This window comes from Pseudonaja textilis, chromosome 2 (assembly GCF_049901715.1).
Source record: "Pseudonaja textilis isolate UNSWEBS1 chromosome 2, rPseTex1.2, whole genome shotgun sequence".
Taxonomy (NCBI): Eukaryota; Metazoa; Chordata; class Lepidosauria; order Squamata; family Elapidae; genus Pseudonaja; species Pseudonaja textilis.
Window position 1 is genome coordinate 240,609,820 of NC_141991.1, and position 17,053 is coordinate 240,626,872.

General features: G+C 43.2%; 1 protein-coding gene across 1 annotated transcript; it reads right to left on the reverse strand.

Annotated features, from left to right (window-relative positions):
- Positions 1–9,571: 9,571 nt before the first annotated feature.
- GRP (gastrin releasing peptide) lies at positions 9,572–16,536 on the reverse strand. Its single transcript, XM_026714166.2, has 3 exons — positions 16,179–16,536; positions 14,166–14,416; positions 9,572–10,004 (listed from the first exon to the last, which is right to left on the reverse strand). Exons 1-3 carry the CDS (start codon positions 16,366–16,368, stop codon positions 9,951–9,953), a joined length of 495 nt encoding a protein of 164 aa, XP_026569951.1. The 5' UTR covers positions 16,369–16,536; the 3' UTR covers positions 9,572–9,950.
- Between the last annotated feature and the right edge of the window lie 517 nt (positions 16,537–17,053).

Below are 17,053 nucleotides of genomic sequence, written 5' to 3' on the forward strand. Positions count from 1 at the left end.
TTTTATTAAGTTCCTTTTCTTTTTTAAAATACTTTTGAATCTTTTATCGTTTTAAATATCTTGTAATCCATTCAAAGAATTTATATTGATGAATAACAATAATTTGGAAAAAGCAAAGGAAAAAAATAATAAAAAGGAACAATACAGAATAGTGAAAGTGAGCTCCCCCCCATCAGTTTTATTATTTATTAAAATAAATTTCATCTGGAACACCACAAATCAAAGGATTAACTTGCAGAAAATTTCTATCACCTGAAAACTTGATAAAAATGTTAAGAGTCCTGTGGCATGTACTCTACACCAGTGGTCGCCAACCGGTGGGCCGTGAGAAGATTTTGGTGGTCCGCAGAGAAATGTTACCCTCAAAACACTCCCCCCCAAAGCAATTAATCCAGGCTGCACAGGAACACAAGGCTGCACCATCCACATGGCCCACAGGAACCCTCCCAGCCCACTTACTCCTTACCTGGCAAACCTGCCTGCGAAGTTGCTATTTTTCCTTCCCCCCCACCCCCCGACCATCAGCTGTTCTGCTCTGCCAGGAGATTTAGATTAGCTAGAAAGCAGGAAACCAGGGGTGGGATTCTACCAGTTTGCACCTATTCGCTAGAACCGGTTGTTAACATTCTAAGCAGTTTGGAGAACCAGTTGTTAGAAGAAATTACTGACCTAATCCTGTCAGGAAGGCAGGAAGGAAACATTCTGGTGTTGCTTACAGAAACTGCCTCTCCGTTAACCCTTATTACATTCTTGACAGGACTAGACTTCCTGTCTCGGGAACTTCTCTGGAGTTTTTTTTCCCTCCTTTGCTGGTACTTTGCTGGTACTTTTACAATGGCACTGAAAAAAGTGACTTATGACCATTTTTCACACTTACGACTGTTGCATCATCCCCACAGTCATGAGAGGTCAGGCGAGGAGATGTGTGTCTCGATGTGAATGATATTGAATTGGCCACACCCAGCCAATAACATGACCACCAAGCCATGCCTACCACCTAAGCCACGCCCACAGAACTGGTTGTTTAAAATTTTGAATCCCACCCCTGGTGGGATTCATCAGGTTCTGACCAGTTCTGAAGGACTGGTAGCAGAAATTTTGATTAGTTCAGAGAACCGGCAAATATCACCTCTGACTGGCCACGCCCCCATCTATTATCTGCCTCCTGAGTCCCAGCTGATCAGCTGGGTCTCCTTTGGTTGCCCTGCACAGGAGAACAGAGGTGGAGAGCAGGTTAGTAGGATGGGGAGGGAATGGAGATTTTGCAGTATCCTCTCCTGCCATGCCCACCAAGCCACAGAACCGGTAGTAAAAACTTTTGAATCCCACCACTGCAGGAAACCATTGGATTTCTTGCTTCCTAGCTAATCTTTAGACCTTTGGCTCTGCTTTTAAGCACAGTCAAACCTTCCTTAGGACTGAAGCTTCTATTATTCAGTGCAGGTAGCCGATGGCAGAATCATAAATCTCTAAGTGAATCTGTGATTCTGTGAGCAACTCAATCTGCCTGCCTGTTTTGCCTGCTTTTGGGTAAAAGTTGCTCTTTTTAATAAAAAAAATTCAATATTTACATAAATATTTATACTATTTATATACAAGTCATGCCCAGTCAGTCGCATGATCACCAAGCCACACCCACAAATTAGGTCACGACCACAGAACCAGTTGTTAAGAAATTTGAATCCCACCCCTGCCTCTGTATATGTGTTTGTGTGTGTGTGTGTGTGTGTGTGTGAGAGAGAGAGAGAGAGAGAGAGAGAGAAATTATGAGTTTGATGGTCCCTGAGGTCCAAAAGGTTGGCGACCCCTGCTCTACACAATATTTCTCTCCCAACAAAAGTTTACCCAAACAGATGTCCCCAAACATGTCAGGCAAGGGTGTCAAACTCGATTTCATTGAGGGCCACATCAGAGTTGTGTTTGACCTTGGGGGGGGGGCAGAGTGGGTGTGGCCAGGGTGGGCATAGCCAGCTTGACCTCACTCATGTTGGGGTGTCTGTGGTGGCCCGAAAGCTCTGCCAGACGAAATGGGCTCCCGACCTCCATTTTTTGCAATGACAGCTTCCTGCAACCCTCCGCCAGTGAAAATGAAGCTCTGGAAGGCCGCGGGTGGCCCTCCTGAGCTCCATTTCACTGGCAGAGGCACTACGGGCCAGTCTTTCACAGTTTCCAGGGTGGCCTCACGGGCCAGAACTAAGCACCCCGCAGGCTGGATTCAGCCCCCAGGCCTTGAGTTTGACACCCCTGGTGTCAAACTTCTGATACAGTTAGGTTTCAAACTGACAAAGCTACAGTTTTGATGTGGAGGATCCCCCATTTGAATAGACATGTGAACATAGCTAGACTGGGGGAGAACAGTGTAACCAATGTAGATGCGCAAAATGGAGTACTTCCAATGCTTTCATTGAAATCAATAGGAATTAAAAAATTTCCTCGTTCCATGATTCCTATCCAATATTCATAGTATAATTACTTGGGAAATTGTCTGTCACAGGTGAGGCTCAAGACATAGTGTTTGCAACATTAAATGAAGAAAATATGTAAAAGCAGCCCAATCCCTTTGGGTATCTATGGAAGAAAAGTCATACACATACTAAATAAACGATGAAGATGTTGGAAAAAGTGAGGAGACAGAGCCTCCATCTAGACGTGCTCCTGGAAATATTTGTCTTCCATACTGGAAATATGGAGGTGATTAAGTAAACAATGGACTATGATGTGGGTAGTCTTTTGGTTGAATAGGTAGACCTGTATTCTTATGGAGGTCTATCATTTTAACTTAATTGCACCAATTGCAAAGATCAAAAGTAGGCCCTAAAATGAAACTCACTTTTGTCCTTGATGACTGGCATCTTGTCCTGAGCTTAATATTCTTTAACAGAACAAGTAAATATTTTTATTCCTAGCTTGTTGATCTTTCTTGATAGGCTTTAGTTTTATGCTTGCCCTTTCGTCTTCTGACTTTATTTCCACTTATGATTCTTTTCTTAAAACATCATTTCTTGTATCTTGCACCTGAATTATGGATATCACCGACATAGAGCCACGGTGGTGCAGTGGTTAGAATGCAGTACTGCAGGCTACTTCTGCTGACTGCCAGCTGACTGCAGTTTGGCATTTCAATTCTCACCGACTCAAGGTTGACTCAGCCTTCCATTCTTCTGAGGTCGGTAAAATGAGGGCCCGGATTGTTGGGGGCAATAGGCTGACTCTGTAAACTGCTTAAAGAGGGCTGTAAAGCACTGTGAAGTGGTAAATAAGTCTAAATGCTATTGCTATATACAGGAGATCCTGGCAGATCTGAAATTATAGGAAGTCTTCCTACCAGAGATTCAGTTGTATTCCAGACTCTGGAAAGAATGCAGAGAAGAGCAACAAAGACTATTAGGGGACTGGAACCTAAGACATATGAAGAACTATTACAGGAACTGGGTGTATCTACTCTAGTGAATAGAAGGATTAGGAGTGACATATTGGCAGTGTGCCAATATTTGGGGTCTGCCACAAATATTTGGGGGCTACCACAAAGAAGGGGGGTTCAACCTATTTTCTAAAACACCAGAAGGCAAGACCAGAATGGATGAAAACTAACCTAGGAGAGAACCAATCTAGAACTAAGCAAAAATGTCCTGACTGTTAGAACAATGAATCATCGCCTTCAGAAGTTGCAGGTACTCCATCACTGGAGGCTTTTAAAAAGAAACTGGACAACCATTTGTCTGAATTAAATAGAGTCTCCTGCTTCAGCAGGAGATTGGACTAGAATAGATGAGTTCCAAGGTCTCTTCCAACTCTGTTATTCTATATAATTTTGGAGATAGTCCTAAAATCAATTTTCCCCAATCATACTGTCTGGAAACTTTTGAGAAGTTCATCACTTCCAGAGAAGGTTTTTGAAGACCATCAGAGAAGCTGATATAAGAACTAAGCTGGCCAAGAGCCCAAAAAGTGAGTTGACAGGAATGGACAGTGTGGAAGAGGCAAACTATCTACAGTAGCCAAAAGAAGTCAAGTAGAAACATTTAATGGCTAGCAATTTTTATTAAAAGGCACAAGCTTTCATGAGCACTGATTTTAGGATTAGATAGAAGGACCATTCCCATTTTTCCCCTTCCTAAAATGTTATTAACTTGCAAAAAACGTACAAGATACAGAAAAGCAAAGAAAAAAATTAAAAAGAAAGAAAAAAACGCGGTGCAGAAAAGCAGGATTGGTGAGTGCAAACAAAAGAAACAAAAGGTATAGAAGCAACTAACTTCCAACTTTATTCAATATAGATAAATCAATGACTTTAATCAATGACCTTCTGAACCAGAATAAACTAGAACCAACAGTCCTTCTATCATCATAAACAAAACCCAATGTTACAATTTCATTTCTTTCCATTTCAAACAAAAAATCCAGGAGTAGTTTCCAAGTAGAAAGAAGCTAGAGGAAGTCTTTTCTTTAATCCAAGCAATCAATCTCATCATCTCTTCCAACTCCATCAATTTCACCATCCATTCCTCCATTGTGGCTAAATAAGCCTTGCTGCTATTGTCATATATAAAAACGAAGTTCCATAGGTGTGTTTTTTTTCCCAATCTGTTTGCCCATCAAACCTAAAAGAAACTACTCTGGCTTCAACTCAGTTTAAGAATTCTCTGAGTTAAAATACATACCTGATTCCAATAGATGGACCAAGCCTTTGATTTCAACTTACTTTATTTATTTATTTATTTGTTTGTATCCCACTTTATTATTTTTACAAATAATTTCACTGTGGTGAACATATCCAACACAAATTCCTCTTATTTTCCAAACAACAACACTGTGAGGTGAGTTGGACTGAGAAAGTGGATGTTCCAAAGTCACCTAGCTGGCTTTCATGTCCAAGGCAGGACTAGAACTCCCAGTCTCCTGGCTTCTAGCCTGGTGCCTTAACCACTAGACCAAACTGTCTTGCTCTTCTTGCTCTGTTACTGTTGCTTGTCTCATATTAGAAAACCTGGCATGTGAAATGAGAAATATTGACATGTCGGAAACACACCACATAAACACATATTGCTTCCATAATGTTATTATATATAATGACGCAAATTTCCATGTCATGGAAGGCTAAGGCTACAAAGTTGGAGGAGGTGCACTGAATTTGTACCCCAGAAAAATAATCTTCCAGGAGATTCTCCTTCTGCCTCTTGATTGTTCATATCTAATCTCCCTTCCATTACTTTCCAATCCTCCCTACAACCTCCCACATGTGGTAAGGATGGCCAATAGGCTGACCTCCTGAATCACTAGAAAGAACTGGACAATCTAAGCTGATATATAGATAGCATCACAACGCATCTCTGAAAATATGTTAACTACAATACAATTACTGGATTTTTTCCTTGGAAGTAATGAAGCTTGATACACATGATTGTGCCATTTAGTAATTTGAGCATTATCACCACTAGCCTGCTACTTTTGCACAGTTTACTCAATTTTGTTTGCACAACGTACCAGAATCAGCTAAAATTATGTTGTGTGAACCCACCACTTATTCTTAAACTAACTACATACGTTGCAGAATGTACAACAGTTTGGCATTATATAAATGCCAGTCAATCAAATAAATAAATAAGACACTTTTATGTCATAGTAGTGTTTGCCTCAAAAATTCTTTTTGAAAAGGCAACTCTCAAAGTTGAAGAAGCTTCTTGGATGAGAAGAGAAACATCTTCAAGGGGAAAAAATGACAACAAAATCCAGTTGGCTTTTGAAAAAGCACTTTTGGGACAACCATGACCTGGATGACTGAGAATCTCCCTAGACAATTAGACATAGTAGTGTTTGGTTTAGCTTTTTCCACTTGTCTGCAAAAATGATGTGTTAGCCGAGAGTGCCATCTGGTGGAATCCCAGAGACTAAGAGAGCACATGGAAGGGCCATGTTCAAACTAGCTCCATAAAATTGTGATTTTCCTTCATTATTGCTCAGTGCGTTGTTACTCAAAAAATAGTGCCTTACTTGTAAATGATGTGAACTGCTTGAAAGTTTAGTTTACTTTATTGTCATTGCACCTCGTACAACGAAATCAAACACCATCTTCAGTGCACATCATGACCATGACCATGAAAATAAACACACACATCCTTCACCCTTCACACGTTGAACCAGAACCCCCGACACCACACCAACACTGCACTATACAGCAGAATTCAAAAGAGCTACTGTCCTGGGATAGAAGCTGTTTTTCAGCCTATTTGTCCTTGTTTTTATTATTCTGTACTGTCTGCCAGATGGTAATAGTTCAAAAGAAGGGTTCCCAGGATGAGATGGATCTTTGAACTTTCTTAAGGCAGCGGCAGGGGTGGGTTTCTACCAGTTCTGTCCACCTCTGTAGAACCGGTAGCTCTGAAGAGCAGCAGACATAGAACCGGTTCTATGTCTGCTGATGTTTTTGCTCACCTGCCCATCCGGGCTCTTACCTGATCTTTATTTCCTGATTTTTCAACTTCAGCTGCCAAACAAGGCACAACTACAGTTAAAAAAAACAAAGAAAAGAGGGCTGTTTCAAAAGCTGCTTCTCGGCATGCAGTGTGCTAATGACGATTAACAGGTGCACGGCTCACAGCGGGCAAGGAGCTATAAAGCTCTTCCAAAGAGGGGAGAGGGCAACCAATGATCTTCTGGGCAATGATGTTAACCCTCTGGAGTGCTTTCCTATCTGCTACTGTGCAATTGGCAAACCATACAGAGGTGCAGTAAGTTAAGATACTCTCTATGGTGCAGTGGTAGAAGGTCACCAGCAGTTTCTCATTCAATTGTTTTTTTCTGAGGAGCCTCAGGTAGTATAATCCCTGCTGGGCACTTTTGACCAGGGCTGCAATGTGGGCACCCCAGGTCAGGTCCTCTTTTATGGTAACACCCAGAAACTTAAAACTGGCCACTTGCTCTACTCGGTCTCCACTGATAAGCAAGGGCTGGATGTCTGATCTGTTCCTTCTATAATCCACTATAAGCTCCTTGGACTTATTGGTGTTGAGGACCAAGTTGTTGTCTCCACACCACGAAAGCAACCGGTTCACCTCATCTTGGTAGGCAGATTCATCCCCCCACCAGAGATAAGTCCCACCACTGTTGTGTCATCTGCAAATTTAGCAAGAGTTTTACTAATGTGAGCGGGAATGCAGTCATGCACATAAAGAGTATAGAGTAAGGGACTCAACACACAACCCTGTGGTGTGCCAGTGTTAAGAATAAGGGCTGAAGAGGTATGATTACCGAATCTGACCCTCTGTGAGCAGCCAGACAGGAAATCCATAATCCAAAGGAAGATTGAATTAGAAAGCCGAAGAGCCAGAAGTTTAGCCACTAGTCTATGTGGAAGAATTGTGTTAAATGCAGAATTAAAATCCACAAAAAGCATCCTCACATAGCCCCCCCCCATTCTAGATGAGTCAGAGCAGTGTGAAGAGTGATGGCTATAGCATCCTCTGTAGATCTATTTTTTCTGTATGCAAACTGGTGTTTATCAAATGTATGCTGAAGACCAGAAAAGATGTGCTGGCAGACCAATTTCTCAAAGCACTTCATGATTATAGGAGTGAATGCCACTGGTCTGTAATCGTTGGGGTTATTGATAGGAAACTTCTTTGGCAGCGGAAAAATGGTGGAAGCCTTCAAACAAGATGGAATAGTGGACTGGGATAAAGACCGATCGAAGATCCTGGTAAAGACTCCAGACAACTGATCAGCACAGTCTTTAAGCACTAGGCCAGAGATACCATCAGGACCGGCAGCCTTTCTAGGGTCCACAGCCCCCAGAATGCTCCTCACCTCCTGTTCCTCCACAATGAGGTGGGGGCTACAGTCGGCTGGTAGTTGTGTTTATCTGTCTCTGTTGTCTCCACTTCAAAGCGAGCAAAGAAATGAGTCAGTTCCTCTGCCAATGAAGCCTCCCCCTCAGCAGGGATGACATTGGTCAGTTGATGGTTTGTAATTTGTTGAGTCCCTCACCATACCTGCCTCATGTTATTGCTATAAAAATTATCCTCAATCTTCCTCTTATTATCAGTCTTGGCCTTCCGAATACCTTTCTTCAGATTAGCTCTGGCAACACTGTATCTTGCCCCATCACTGGACCTAAAGGCCTCGGTCCTGTCACGCAAGAGGCGCTGGACTTGCTTGGTTATCCAGGGTTTCTGACTGGGATAGATCCTAATACGTTTATCCACAATGATATATCTGTGCAGTGTTTGATATAACACAGAACAGTTGCAGTTTGCACCTCTGGGTCAGGGTGGTAAAAGATGTCCCAATTTATGTTCTCAAAACAATCCTGAAGTTGTTGGGAAGCATCTTCTGGCCAAGATTTCGCTGTCTTTATTATAGGCAGAGCCCATCTCCTAAGAAGGATGTAAGCTGGTGCTAAAAGCAGTGACATATGGTCTGATTGTCCCAAATGTGGTAATTGTATAATGTTATAGCCATGTTTGATTTGATTTGATTTTTTAAATTTTTTTAAATAGAAAATGTATATGTCACCCAACTCACTCAAGGTAACTCCAGGTGGCTTATAGAAATAAATACAAAACCTAATAAACTCCTGATCCCTAGCTGACAATAATCAAACTGGTCGCTTGATGGGCTCCATATCACCCTGAATATCCAGGCCCTTTGGCAAAACCATGTCTTCAGGATCTATCAAGAGTGTCAAGGTGGGAGCTAATCTTATTTCTGTAGGGATGAGGTTCCACAGGGAGCAAGCTACCACGAAGAAGGCCTTTTTTCTTGCTTCAACTAGACAGATTTCCTTAGGAAGGGGAAACCCTGTAATATCTCCTGCCTCCCCGCTCTGATGGGTCAAGTAGATGTACCGTGGTAAAAAAGGTCCTTCCAATAACTGGCCTCAGGCCATGTAGAGCTTTAAAGGTGACAACCAGAACCTGAACTGGATCTGAAAGCAAATTAGCTATCAATGCAGCTCCCGCAAGAGGAGACACACGTGCAAATCTAGCTGTTCTGTCTTTAACCTTCTGGCTGAATATAAAGACAGTTAAATAAACTCTACAAAGGCTTCCATACAAAGTTTCTTTATTGGATTGTAATAGGCATCCTCCAAGTATAACTCACAGTTATGTTGAGATTCATCTAATGTCCAATCTTTGCATAGTCGTCTTCATAGTGTGAAAATATAGTTACCTTCATCCCAAAACGATGGAGCACAAGGCTGGGGTCTAAGCAAGAATAAAGGAAACTCCCCCAAACCCAACCAAAGGTCAATTCAGTGACCAATCAGGATTACAGATGTGACCACATGACATGAACTACATTAACTACATTTACCATGAGGCATTCCCTTAAGGGGACAACTCCCAATTCCCAATCAACTATACACTGTCTGAACAGCACATTAGCCTTGCACAAAACCACTGCCTCATTTTGTACCAATTGAAACTTCCAGAGATTACATGTTTTATATGTTGTTACTTAAATATTTCTCCAATATGAGCCCCATCATGGAACTTGTGCCCCAGTGTGCTGGATGTACCGAGCTTTAATTTCAAACTGCATCACGTGTTCAGAGATCAATAAAAGTGCCCAACTTTTTTTTTAAATATATATATTTATTTATTGTGAATATTGAAATGCAGGATGATCGCAAGGTAAAAGAGGGAGGGATTGAAGAGAGAAATGGCAAAGTATTGTCAGAGAACTGGAAGACCCTTCATTGACAATTATGTACAACAAAGCAATTCAAGAGAGAAAAACATTGCTTGGAAAGAGGGAGAAAGCCACTGGAAAAGTGTAGCCGTTGTTAGGAGAAACAAGGAAACAGGTTCTTCTACACAGATGGAGGGGGGGGGAAATCTTGTTTTAACAGAAAAGATAATTATTTAGTTATCATGTACAATAAAATGCTTATGAAACAACAGTCTCTTAAAGACATCATTCTATGTTTTCAGTGCTGGATGGCAGTCATTTCAACTTGGAGTGCTTTCCTTTTTATCCAGTACTTGCAACAGGAGCTCCACCATCTGAGAGAAGAGGAAAAAGGAAAAAAAAGAGAATTGTTGGAGCACCATTCATGTCTAAAATAGCTCGTGCTTCATTCATATGGATATTTGCAAAGGGTCTTTTTCTACATGCTATTTCACAGTCTTTAATGTGGGGTGGGCAAATGAGCCCTCAGCCCCAAAAGGAATAGACTCAACACACTTGTGTTCTTTATCAGATGATCAGGTAAACAAGGTGAGTCAGGATGCCCTTGGAGCGGAAACGGAGTGATGCATTGTCGAGCCACAATGGAAAGCATCTTCTTTACATCCAGAGCATCAAGCTAGTTGAGGAGGCTTAGGACGTGCACAACACTGTCCAATAGGCAGACAAGCACTGGACAAGCACTCTTACTCTTGTCCCCAGCTTCTGTTGCCTAATTCCATTGACAGGGAACGGATTGCCAATGAGCAAATTTACTAGGATCTATGTGCAGGGGTGGGATTCTATGGGTTCAGCCCAGTTCGGGCGAAGTGCATGCTCACCGAACCGGTTGTTACGCCAGTTGAATCCCACCCCTGTCTATGATTTTCCGAACTCAAGAAAGAGCGATCTTCTTGAGGTTTCACTGGTCGCAGAGTTATCAACACCTCTTTCCCCACCTAATACACACACACTATACAGGATGTTAAATTTATGTTTTACCGAACAACGAAAAATAAAGGGAGACTAGTATAGATCTTATTTCAAGCTATTTAGCTCTCATCAGAAGGGTATGGCTAGCTGATGAGAGCTAAATAGCTTGAAATAAGATCTATACTAGTCTCCCTTTATTTTTCGTTGTTGGTAAAACATAAACTTAACACAGAAATAGTTTGTGAAAGGCAAAAATGGAAGCAGTATGCTCCGCCCCATAATTGGGTGGACCAGGTTGCCGTGATAGACCAGTCCCAGCGGAGAAAAATCACTATACCAGGATGTGCAGGGTGTTTAAAGAAACCACAACTCTCCTCTTTCCCAGTGATGTGTTTGAGAGTTGCTAGTTTCCTATCCCAGCAATGGTCAGGTGTTCCTTTTCCTCAGAACATCTCAAATCTAAAAGAAAGGAGGAAGATAAATAGCTCCCTTTCAGCCGATGTATTACTATAGAATAGAATAACAGAGTTGGAAGGGACCTTGGAGGTCTTCTAGTCCAACCCTCTGCTTAGGCAGGAAACCTTACACCACTTCAGACAAATGATTATCCAACATCTTTTTAAAAACTTCCAGTGTTGGAGCATTCACAACTTCTGGAGGAGAGCTGTTCCACGGATTAATTGTTCTAACCGTCAGGAAATTTCTCCTTAGCTCTAAGTTCCTTTTCTCCTTGATTAGTTTCTACCCATTGCTTCTTGTCCTGCCCTCAGGTGCTTTGGAGAATAGCTTGACTCTCTCTTCTTTTTGGCAGCCCCTGACATATTGGAACACTATCAGGTCACCCCTAGTCCTTCTTTTCATTAATCTAGACATACCCAGTTCCAGCAACCATTCTTTATATGTTTTAGCCTCCAGTCCAGGCTCATATATGTGCAAATTCTTTAGCATCACCCATTCTTGCCTAATCCTAGGGCTATCATTAGCAGAAAATATCATCTCTAACTCCTCACTATCCTTCCCATGTTCTGATTATGGATTGTGTTTGTTTTGGAACAAACTAAGAAATAAGTTAACAAAATGGAGAAATATAGGTGTTTATAAAACAGAAGGAGACTGAGATCACCTTTTCACACTAACAAATTTTATTAAAAAGCTCACAAAAAGCCTGTGTCTTTCAACAAAATATTTTAGTTTGAAAAAAGTGTTCACTGGCTCCTTCTGATTTTTGGATAGGACAGACCAACACAGACGTCGTCCCACAAAGTGTCATATTTATTTATGTATCTCGATATATCCCATCACCACGGAACACTTCGATTTGAAAGCAATCATACATTGACTGAAAGCAATTGGCTTATATATAAAAATATAGCCCTGGCTTTTCAATCCATTCCTCTAGCATTTACCCTAAATTTCATTTGATTTCATAACATAAGAAAGATCCTCAGGCAGTTAAGAAAATATGAGACCTCATCAGAGGATTCAGCATGAGGTCTGAGAAAAGCATTTTTCATGCACAGGAACTTCCAATGAATGTCAAAGAAATCCTAAAGCAAAGTCAGAAAAAAGAAGGAAGGAAGGAAGGAAGGAAGGAAGGAAGGAAGGAAGGAAGGAAGGAAGGAAGGAAGGAAGGAAGGAAGGAAGGAAGGAAGGAAATAGAAGGAAAAGTAGAAATGTTTGTGGGTAGGGAAGACAAACAGTTCATACAAATTCACAAGACTTGTCTTATAATGAATCTGTCCGCCCCATTGCCAAATCTTATTTCTAAATCTAAGAGAAGATCCTTGAGATTTATGATACGGCTTGCAGAAGGCTGATCTAACCCTTTTCTAACAAGGCATCTCAGAGGTTATTGACAGAAGAGTGGTGATCACTTCTGATTAGAGGTGGTATTCAGCAGGTTCTGACCAGTTCTGGAGAACCGGTAGCAGAAACTTTGAATAGTTCAGAGAATCGGCAAATACCACCCTCTGACTGGCCCTGCCCCCATCTATTCTCTGTCTCCTGAGTCCCAGCTGATTGGCTGGGTCTCTTTTGGTTGCCCTGCACAGGAGAACAGAGCTGGAAAGCAGGTTAATGGGGTGGGGAGGGAATGGGATTTTGAAGTATCCTTTCCCTGCCACGCCCACCAAGCCACGCTCACAGAACGGGTTGTAAAAAAATTTGAATCCTATCATTGCTTCTGATGTACTTCATGCAGCATTTCAAGAGCCTTTTTATTTTTCTTAGTGTTGCAACTATGGCTTGGTGACTCCACTGCATGTGTTTGCATCACCCTTAGGAATAGGAATGATGTAGCTTCACGATGCCCCTATTTAAATATGTTCTCATGGAAGAATTCTAATACAAATTTCAAATATTAGCTTTTTAAAAAAATTCCTTTATGGGGTGTTAACATTATCTGGATGGAACTAACTGGGGAAGACTGGCTCCTCCATGTTCAAATGATCTCAAGCTGGAACCCAATTTGGAGATAATGTCGAATTAGTATTCAATCATCCAAACAAAGCATTTTTACAGCTTCCCCTTCAGAGTTCTTCGGATTCAATTCCCAGGGTTTTTTGTATAATTATTATTATTCTGGGGTTGTTTTTTTTACAAACAAATATGATATTTGGAAATCTAATTGCAAAGGTTGATGTCTCAATCTAATCTTGCTTTTAGAGAAACCCAAAGCAGCAGCTACGTCACACAATTCCAATCTGTTGAGCTACTAGAGAATAAATGTCTGAAATTTCAGGAGAAAAATGTTTCAACCTTTCCTCTTTCTCTAACAGGGAATACCTGACAAGAGTTATCTATTCTGATGGGAATTTTGGGGGTTTCATTGGCATTTGGGAAGTCAATTAGAATGGCACAAGGAAAGAACAACGGAGAAGTCCTTGGGGTTCCCTGAGGTTAGTTCTTTGCTTTCAGACCTTTCGTTACCTCATTAGGTAACGTCATCAGTGCAATAACATCATCAAGAAAGGACATTTAAAAAGTCTTGGTCACCTTGCCTCTAAGTAAGCAGACATAGGACACTTTTCCTATGAAGATTTACTTGAAAGCTGTCTCTCTTAAGAAAGAATTCCCAGAGCAAATTTGAATGTGAAGCAAATTTGAATAATTTGAATATGGACGACTTGGGGGAGGGGGGGGAAGAGCAGATATTTCATTACCCAACTGGAAAATTTACAGTAATTTCATTTCTTGGAAATCTTTCTCTCCTAAAAAGAAGAATCCCCAAAGCAAATTTTTATTAATCTGAATGAGGAGAGTTGGGCTAAGAAAGTGGATGTCCCAAAGTCACCCAGCTGATTTTGATGTCTAAGGCAGGACTAGAATTCACAGCCTCCTGGCTTCTAGCCTGGTGCCTTTAACCAGTAGACCAAACTGTCTGTCTTGCTCTTCTTGCTCTGTTACTATTGCTTGCCTGAGATTAGAAAACCTGGCATGTGAAACGAGAAATCGTCAGAAACACACCACACGTTTTTCACAGCAAACAAACTGAACAGAAGGACATCAAGCGTTAAATAACTAGAATGCAAAGAAGAACCGATCGGGGTTACGGAAACCTCACTTACATCTTTGAAGCGGCTGCTTTCCTCTGCCCCCCAAACATTCTTGGAAGAAAATGGCAGCTCTTCCCGGAGAAGCTGAGAATTTTGATCTTCATCCTCTTCCATGCGTTTGAGCAGCTCCTTGAAGGATTCGTCCTGCTGCAAATAGCTACCCAGCTGTTTGGCATTATCTGGCAGCAAAGAGAAAGGCATCTCTTGACGGTCTTCATACACGTAAGGGAAATCTCCAGTACTCTTTTTTCCCATGAAGTGCCCTGCAGGAAGAAAGGATGTGCCATGAAATTAGTGTCAGTGGGGACATCTGTGTCCTGCCCAGATCTAGAGTCCATGGCATCCACATCAGTTGGCTTGGAGCAATTGAGGAGAATTATTGAAAGGCTCACGATGTCTTCTCTATTCTGTTCTTCTGTGACAAATATGGGGAAGGACACAGTCATCTATCTGGCAATAACCACACTTTCCTTTAAGTAAGGAAAAACTTTCTAGACCTCATATGGCCACGAGTGATGCTCAGTTACATCTCAGCAACCAAAACGGAGGCTTGTGTGCTCTACGCAGCTCGCTGGTACTTTCCATGACAAGCAGAAGAGGAAGACAATTATCATAAATAAGCAACATTCAATTGATTTTGACTGCCATAGAATCCATCTTTTCTCCATTTATTTTCATGAACAAATACGTTTGTGATCTTTGCTTTAACATAGGTAAAGGATGCTTCTAATCTCAGTTGAATTTGCTAGTGGAAAATTCCTAGTGGAAAATTTCTGATCCTTATGCAGAAGAGGGAATAAAGGTTAGTTCTGACAATATTTAGAGAATGGGATATCTCCATCTCTAGCTTGTAGCTCTTTTTTCCTGAGCTCGTCTTCCTTACTTTTATTCTTCCCAGCCTACTGCCCTTCCCTCAAACACTTTTATTACAAAGAAGCCAATTTAAATTAGCAAATGAAAAAAATAAGTATTTTAGTGAAGAATTTGCTTCCATTGCAATCTCCAGGAATTCTGTCCACTAGTCCAGACACCTCTCATTTATTTTACATTTTAAAAACCAATTTGATCATTGGAGGCAACGCACAGTGTGCCACCACTGACCGATTTCTGATGTGCACCTTTACTGTTTTTATGTGGTGGCTTTCTGTTGTGTTCCTTTTCATCTTCTGGGTGCCTCCTTAGCTATCCGTCCTTTTAAAAGGCCAAGGGACCAGCTCTTCCACAACATTTTCCTTTGGGATTTAAAATAAAATTGGGATACCAGGGAGACATGGATGTGGAGTTTTACAGATACACCCAAGAGACTGGGAAGACTGGTGATGGGAGAAACTGGAAAGAAATGGAAAGCCGTGGCATGGATGCTCTCTAAGGCAAGTGACTGGGGGAGCAGCGGGGGTAGAGACAGCCCACTTTTTGAAGATACACGAAGCTACCTTAGTCTATCTGGATGAATGAAAAGCAGGACATGATAGCAGTACTCCAGTATCCGAGGGGCTGCCACAAAGAAGATGAAGTCAAGCTGCTCTCCAAAGCCCCTGAAGGCAGGACTAGAAGCAATGGATGGAAACCAATCAAGGAGAGAAGCAACCTAGAACTAAGGAGACATTTCCTGACAGTGAGAACCATTAATCAGCGGAACAGCCCGATTAATGTCCAGAAGTTGTGGGTGCTCCATCACTGGAGGTTTTAAAGAGATTGCACAACCATTTGTCTGAAAGGATACAGGGTTTCCTGCCTAGGCAGAGGGTGGACTAGAAGACCTCAAAGGTTCCTTCGAATTTTGTTATTCTGACTGGTATCCTGGCTATTTTCCCCAACTGACTGTGGGGAAAGCAGGATCCCAGCCCACCGGGTGGCATCTCTAGGTCCGGCAAGCCATCCTTCCCGGGTGCTCAAACCTAGTTCTCCTAGAGATGCCCTCTGCCCAATGAAGGCTGTAAGGAAACGAGCGGCCGGGACGCGCGTTCCTGGCCAAGGAAGCCTCCCGGCGCTGGGAAGGAGAGGCGGGAATCCTCACTCACTCACCCACTGCCCAGTGGCTGCCTCGGGGGTAGATCTTGGCCATCGGGGGCGTCCCGTCGACGACGCCCTGCAAAGAAGCCGCCCGCCCGCCGCGCCCTTGCAGGAGCAGCGCGAAGGCGACGAGAGCCAGGAGCGGGAAGGGTTGCCCGCCGCGGGGCTTCGGCAGGAGCTGCAAGGTCTCCGGGCGGGCCATCGGGAGGGCTGGGCTGGGCTGAGTTGAGCGCCTGGAGGGCTTTCGAGGGGCAGAGTCCGGCGAGCGCTCGGTCGAGGAGGCGAGGTCCGAACCTGGCGGAGCCTGAGCTGGTCTTTGCTCCGTCCCGCCGGCGGCGTCCGCTTTTATATGCCGGCGAGGGCGAAGTGTCAGCAAAGGTCAGGCACGTGACGCTGCTCTTCCCCTCCCTCCCTCCCTCTCCCCGGGAGGGCAACTCGAGGTTCTTGGGGGTCGCGTGGCGCGCCTCCCTCTTCCTGACTGGCTGGGCCGGCGAGCCGCCGCTCAACCCGCCCCCCCCCCGACTTTATTTTTCTTCTCCCCGCCCCCGGCCCCCACGCGCGCGCCCTCCACTTCGAGGTTTCGCCCCCGCCGACCGGCCGTCTTTCTTCCAGCCTGCCTCTGAGCCGTTCTCCCTAGGACGGACCGCTTTTACGCGTCGCCGACGGCCGTGAGGCGAAGTCAGACACCCCACCACACACACCCTCTGACGGACAGAGTGAGGGAAAGAATATCGAGCCTCTCCTGAGCTCCCCGTCCAGACGCGACGCCGACGGCTCTTCTTGGTAGCTCAGACTGCCAAGGTTGTGTACAGCCCGGGACGGAAGCTGTGCGGGCTCCCAGGAGCCCTCCGGGGAGAGGACAGAGCCCCCTTGGGTGCCAAAATCAG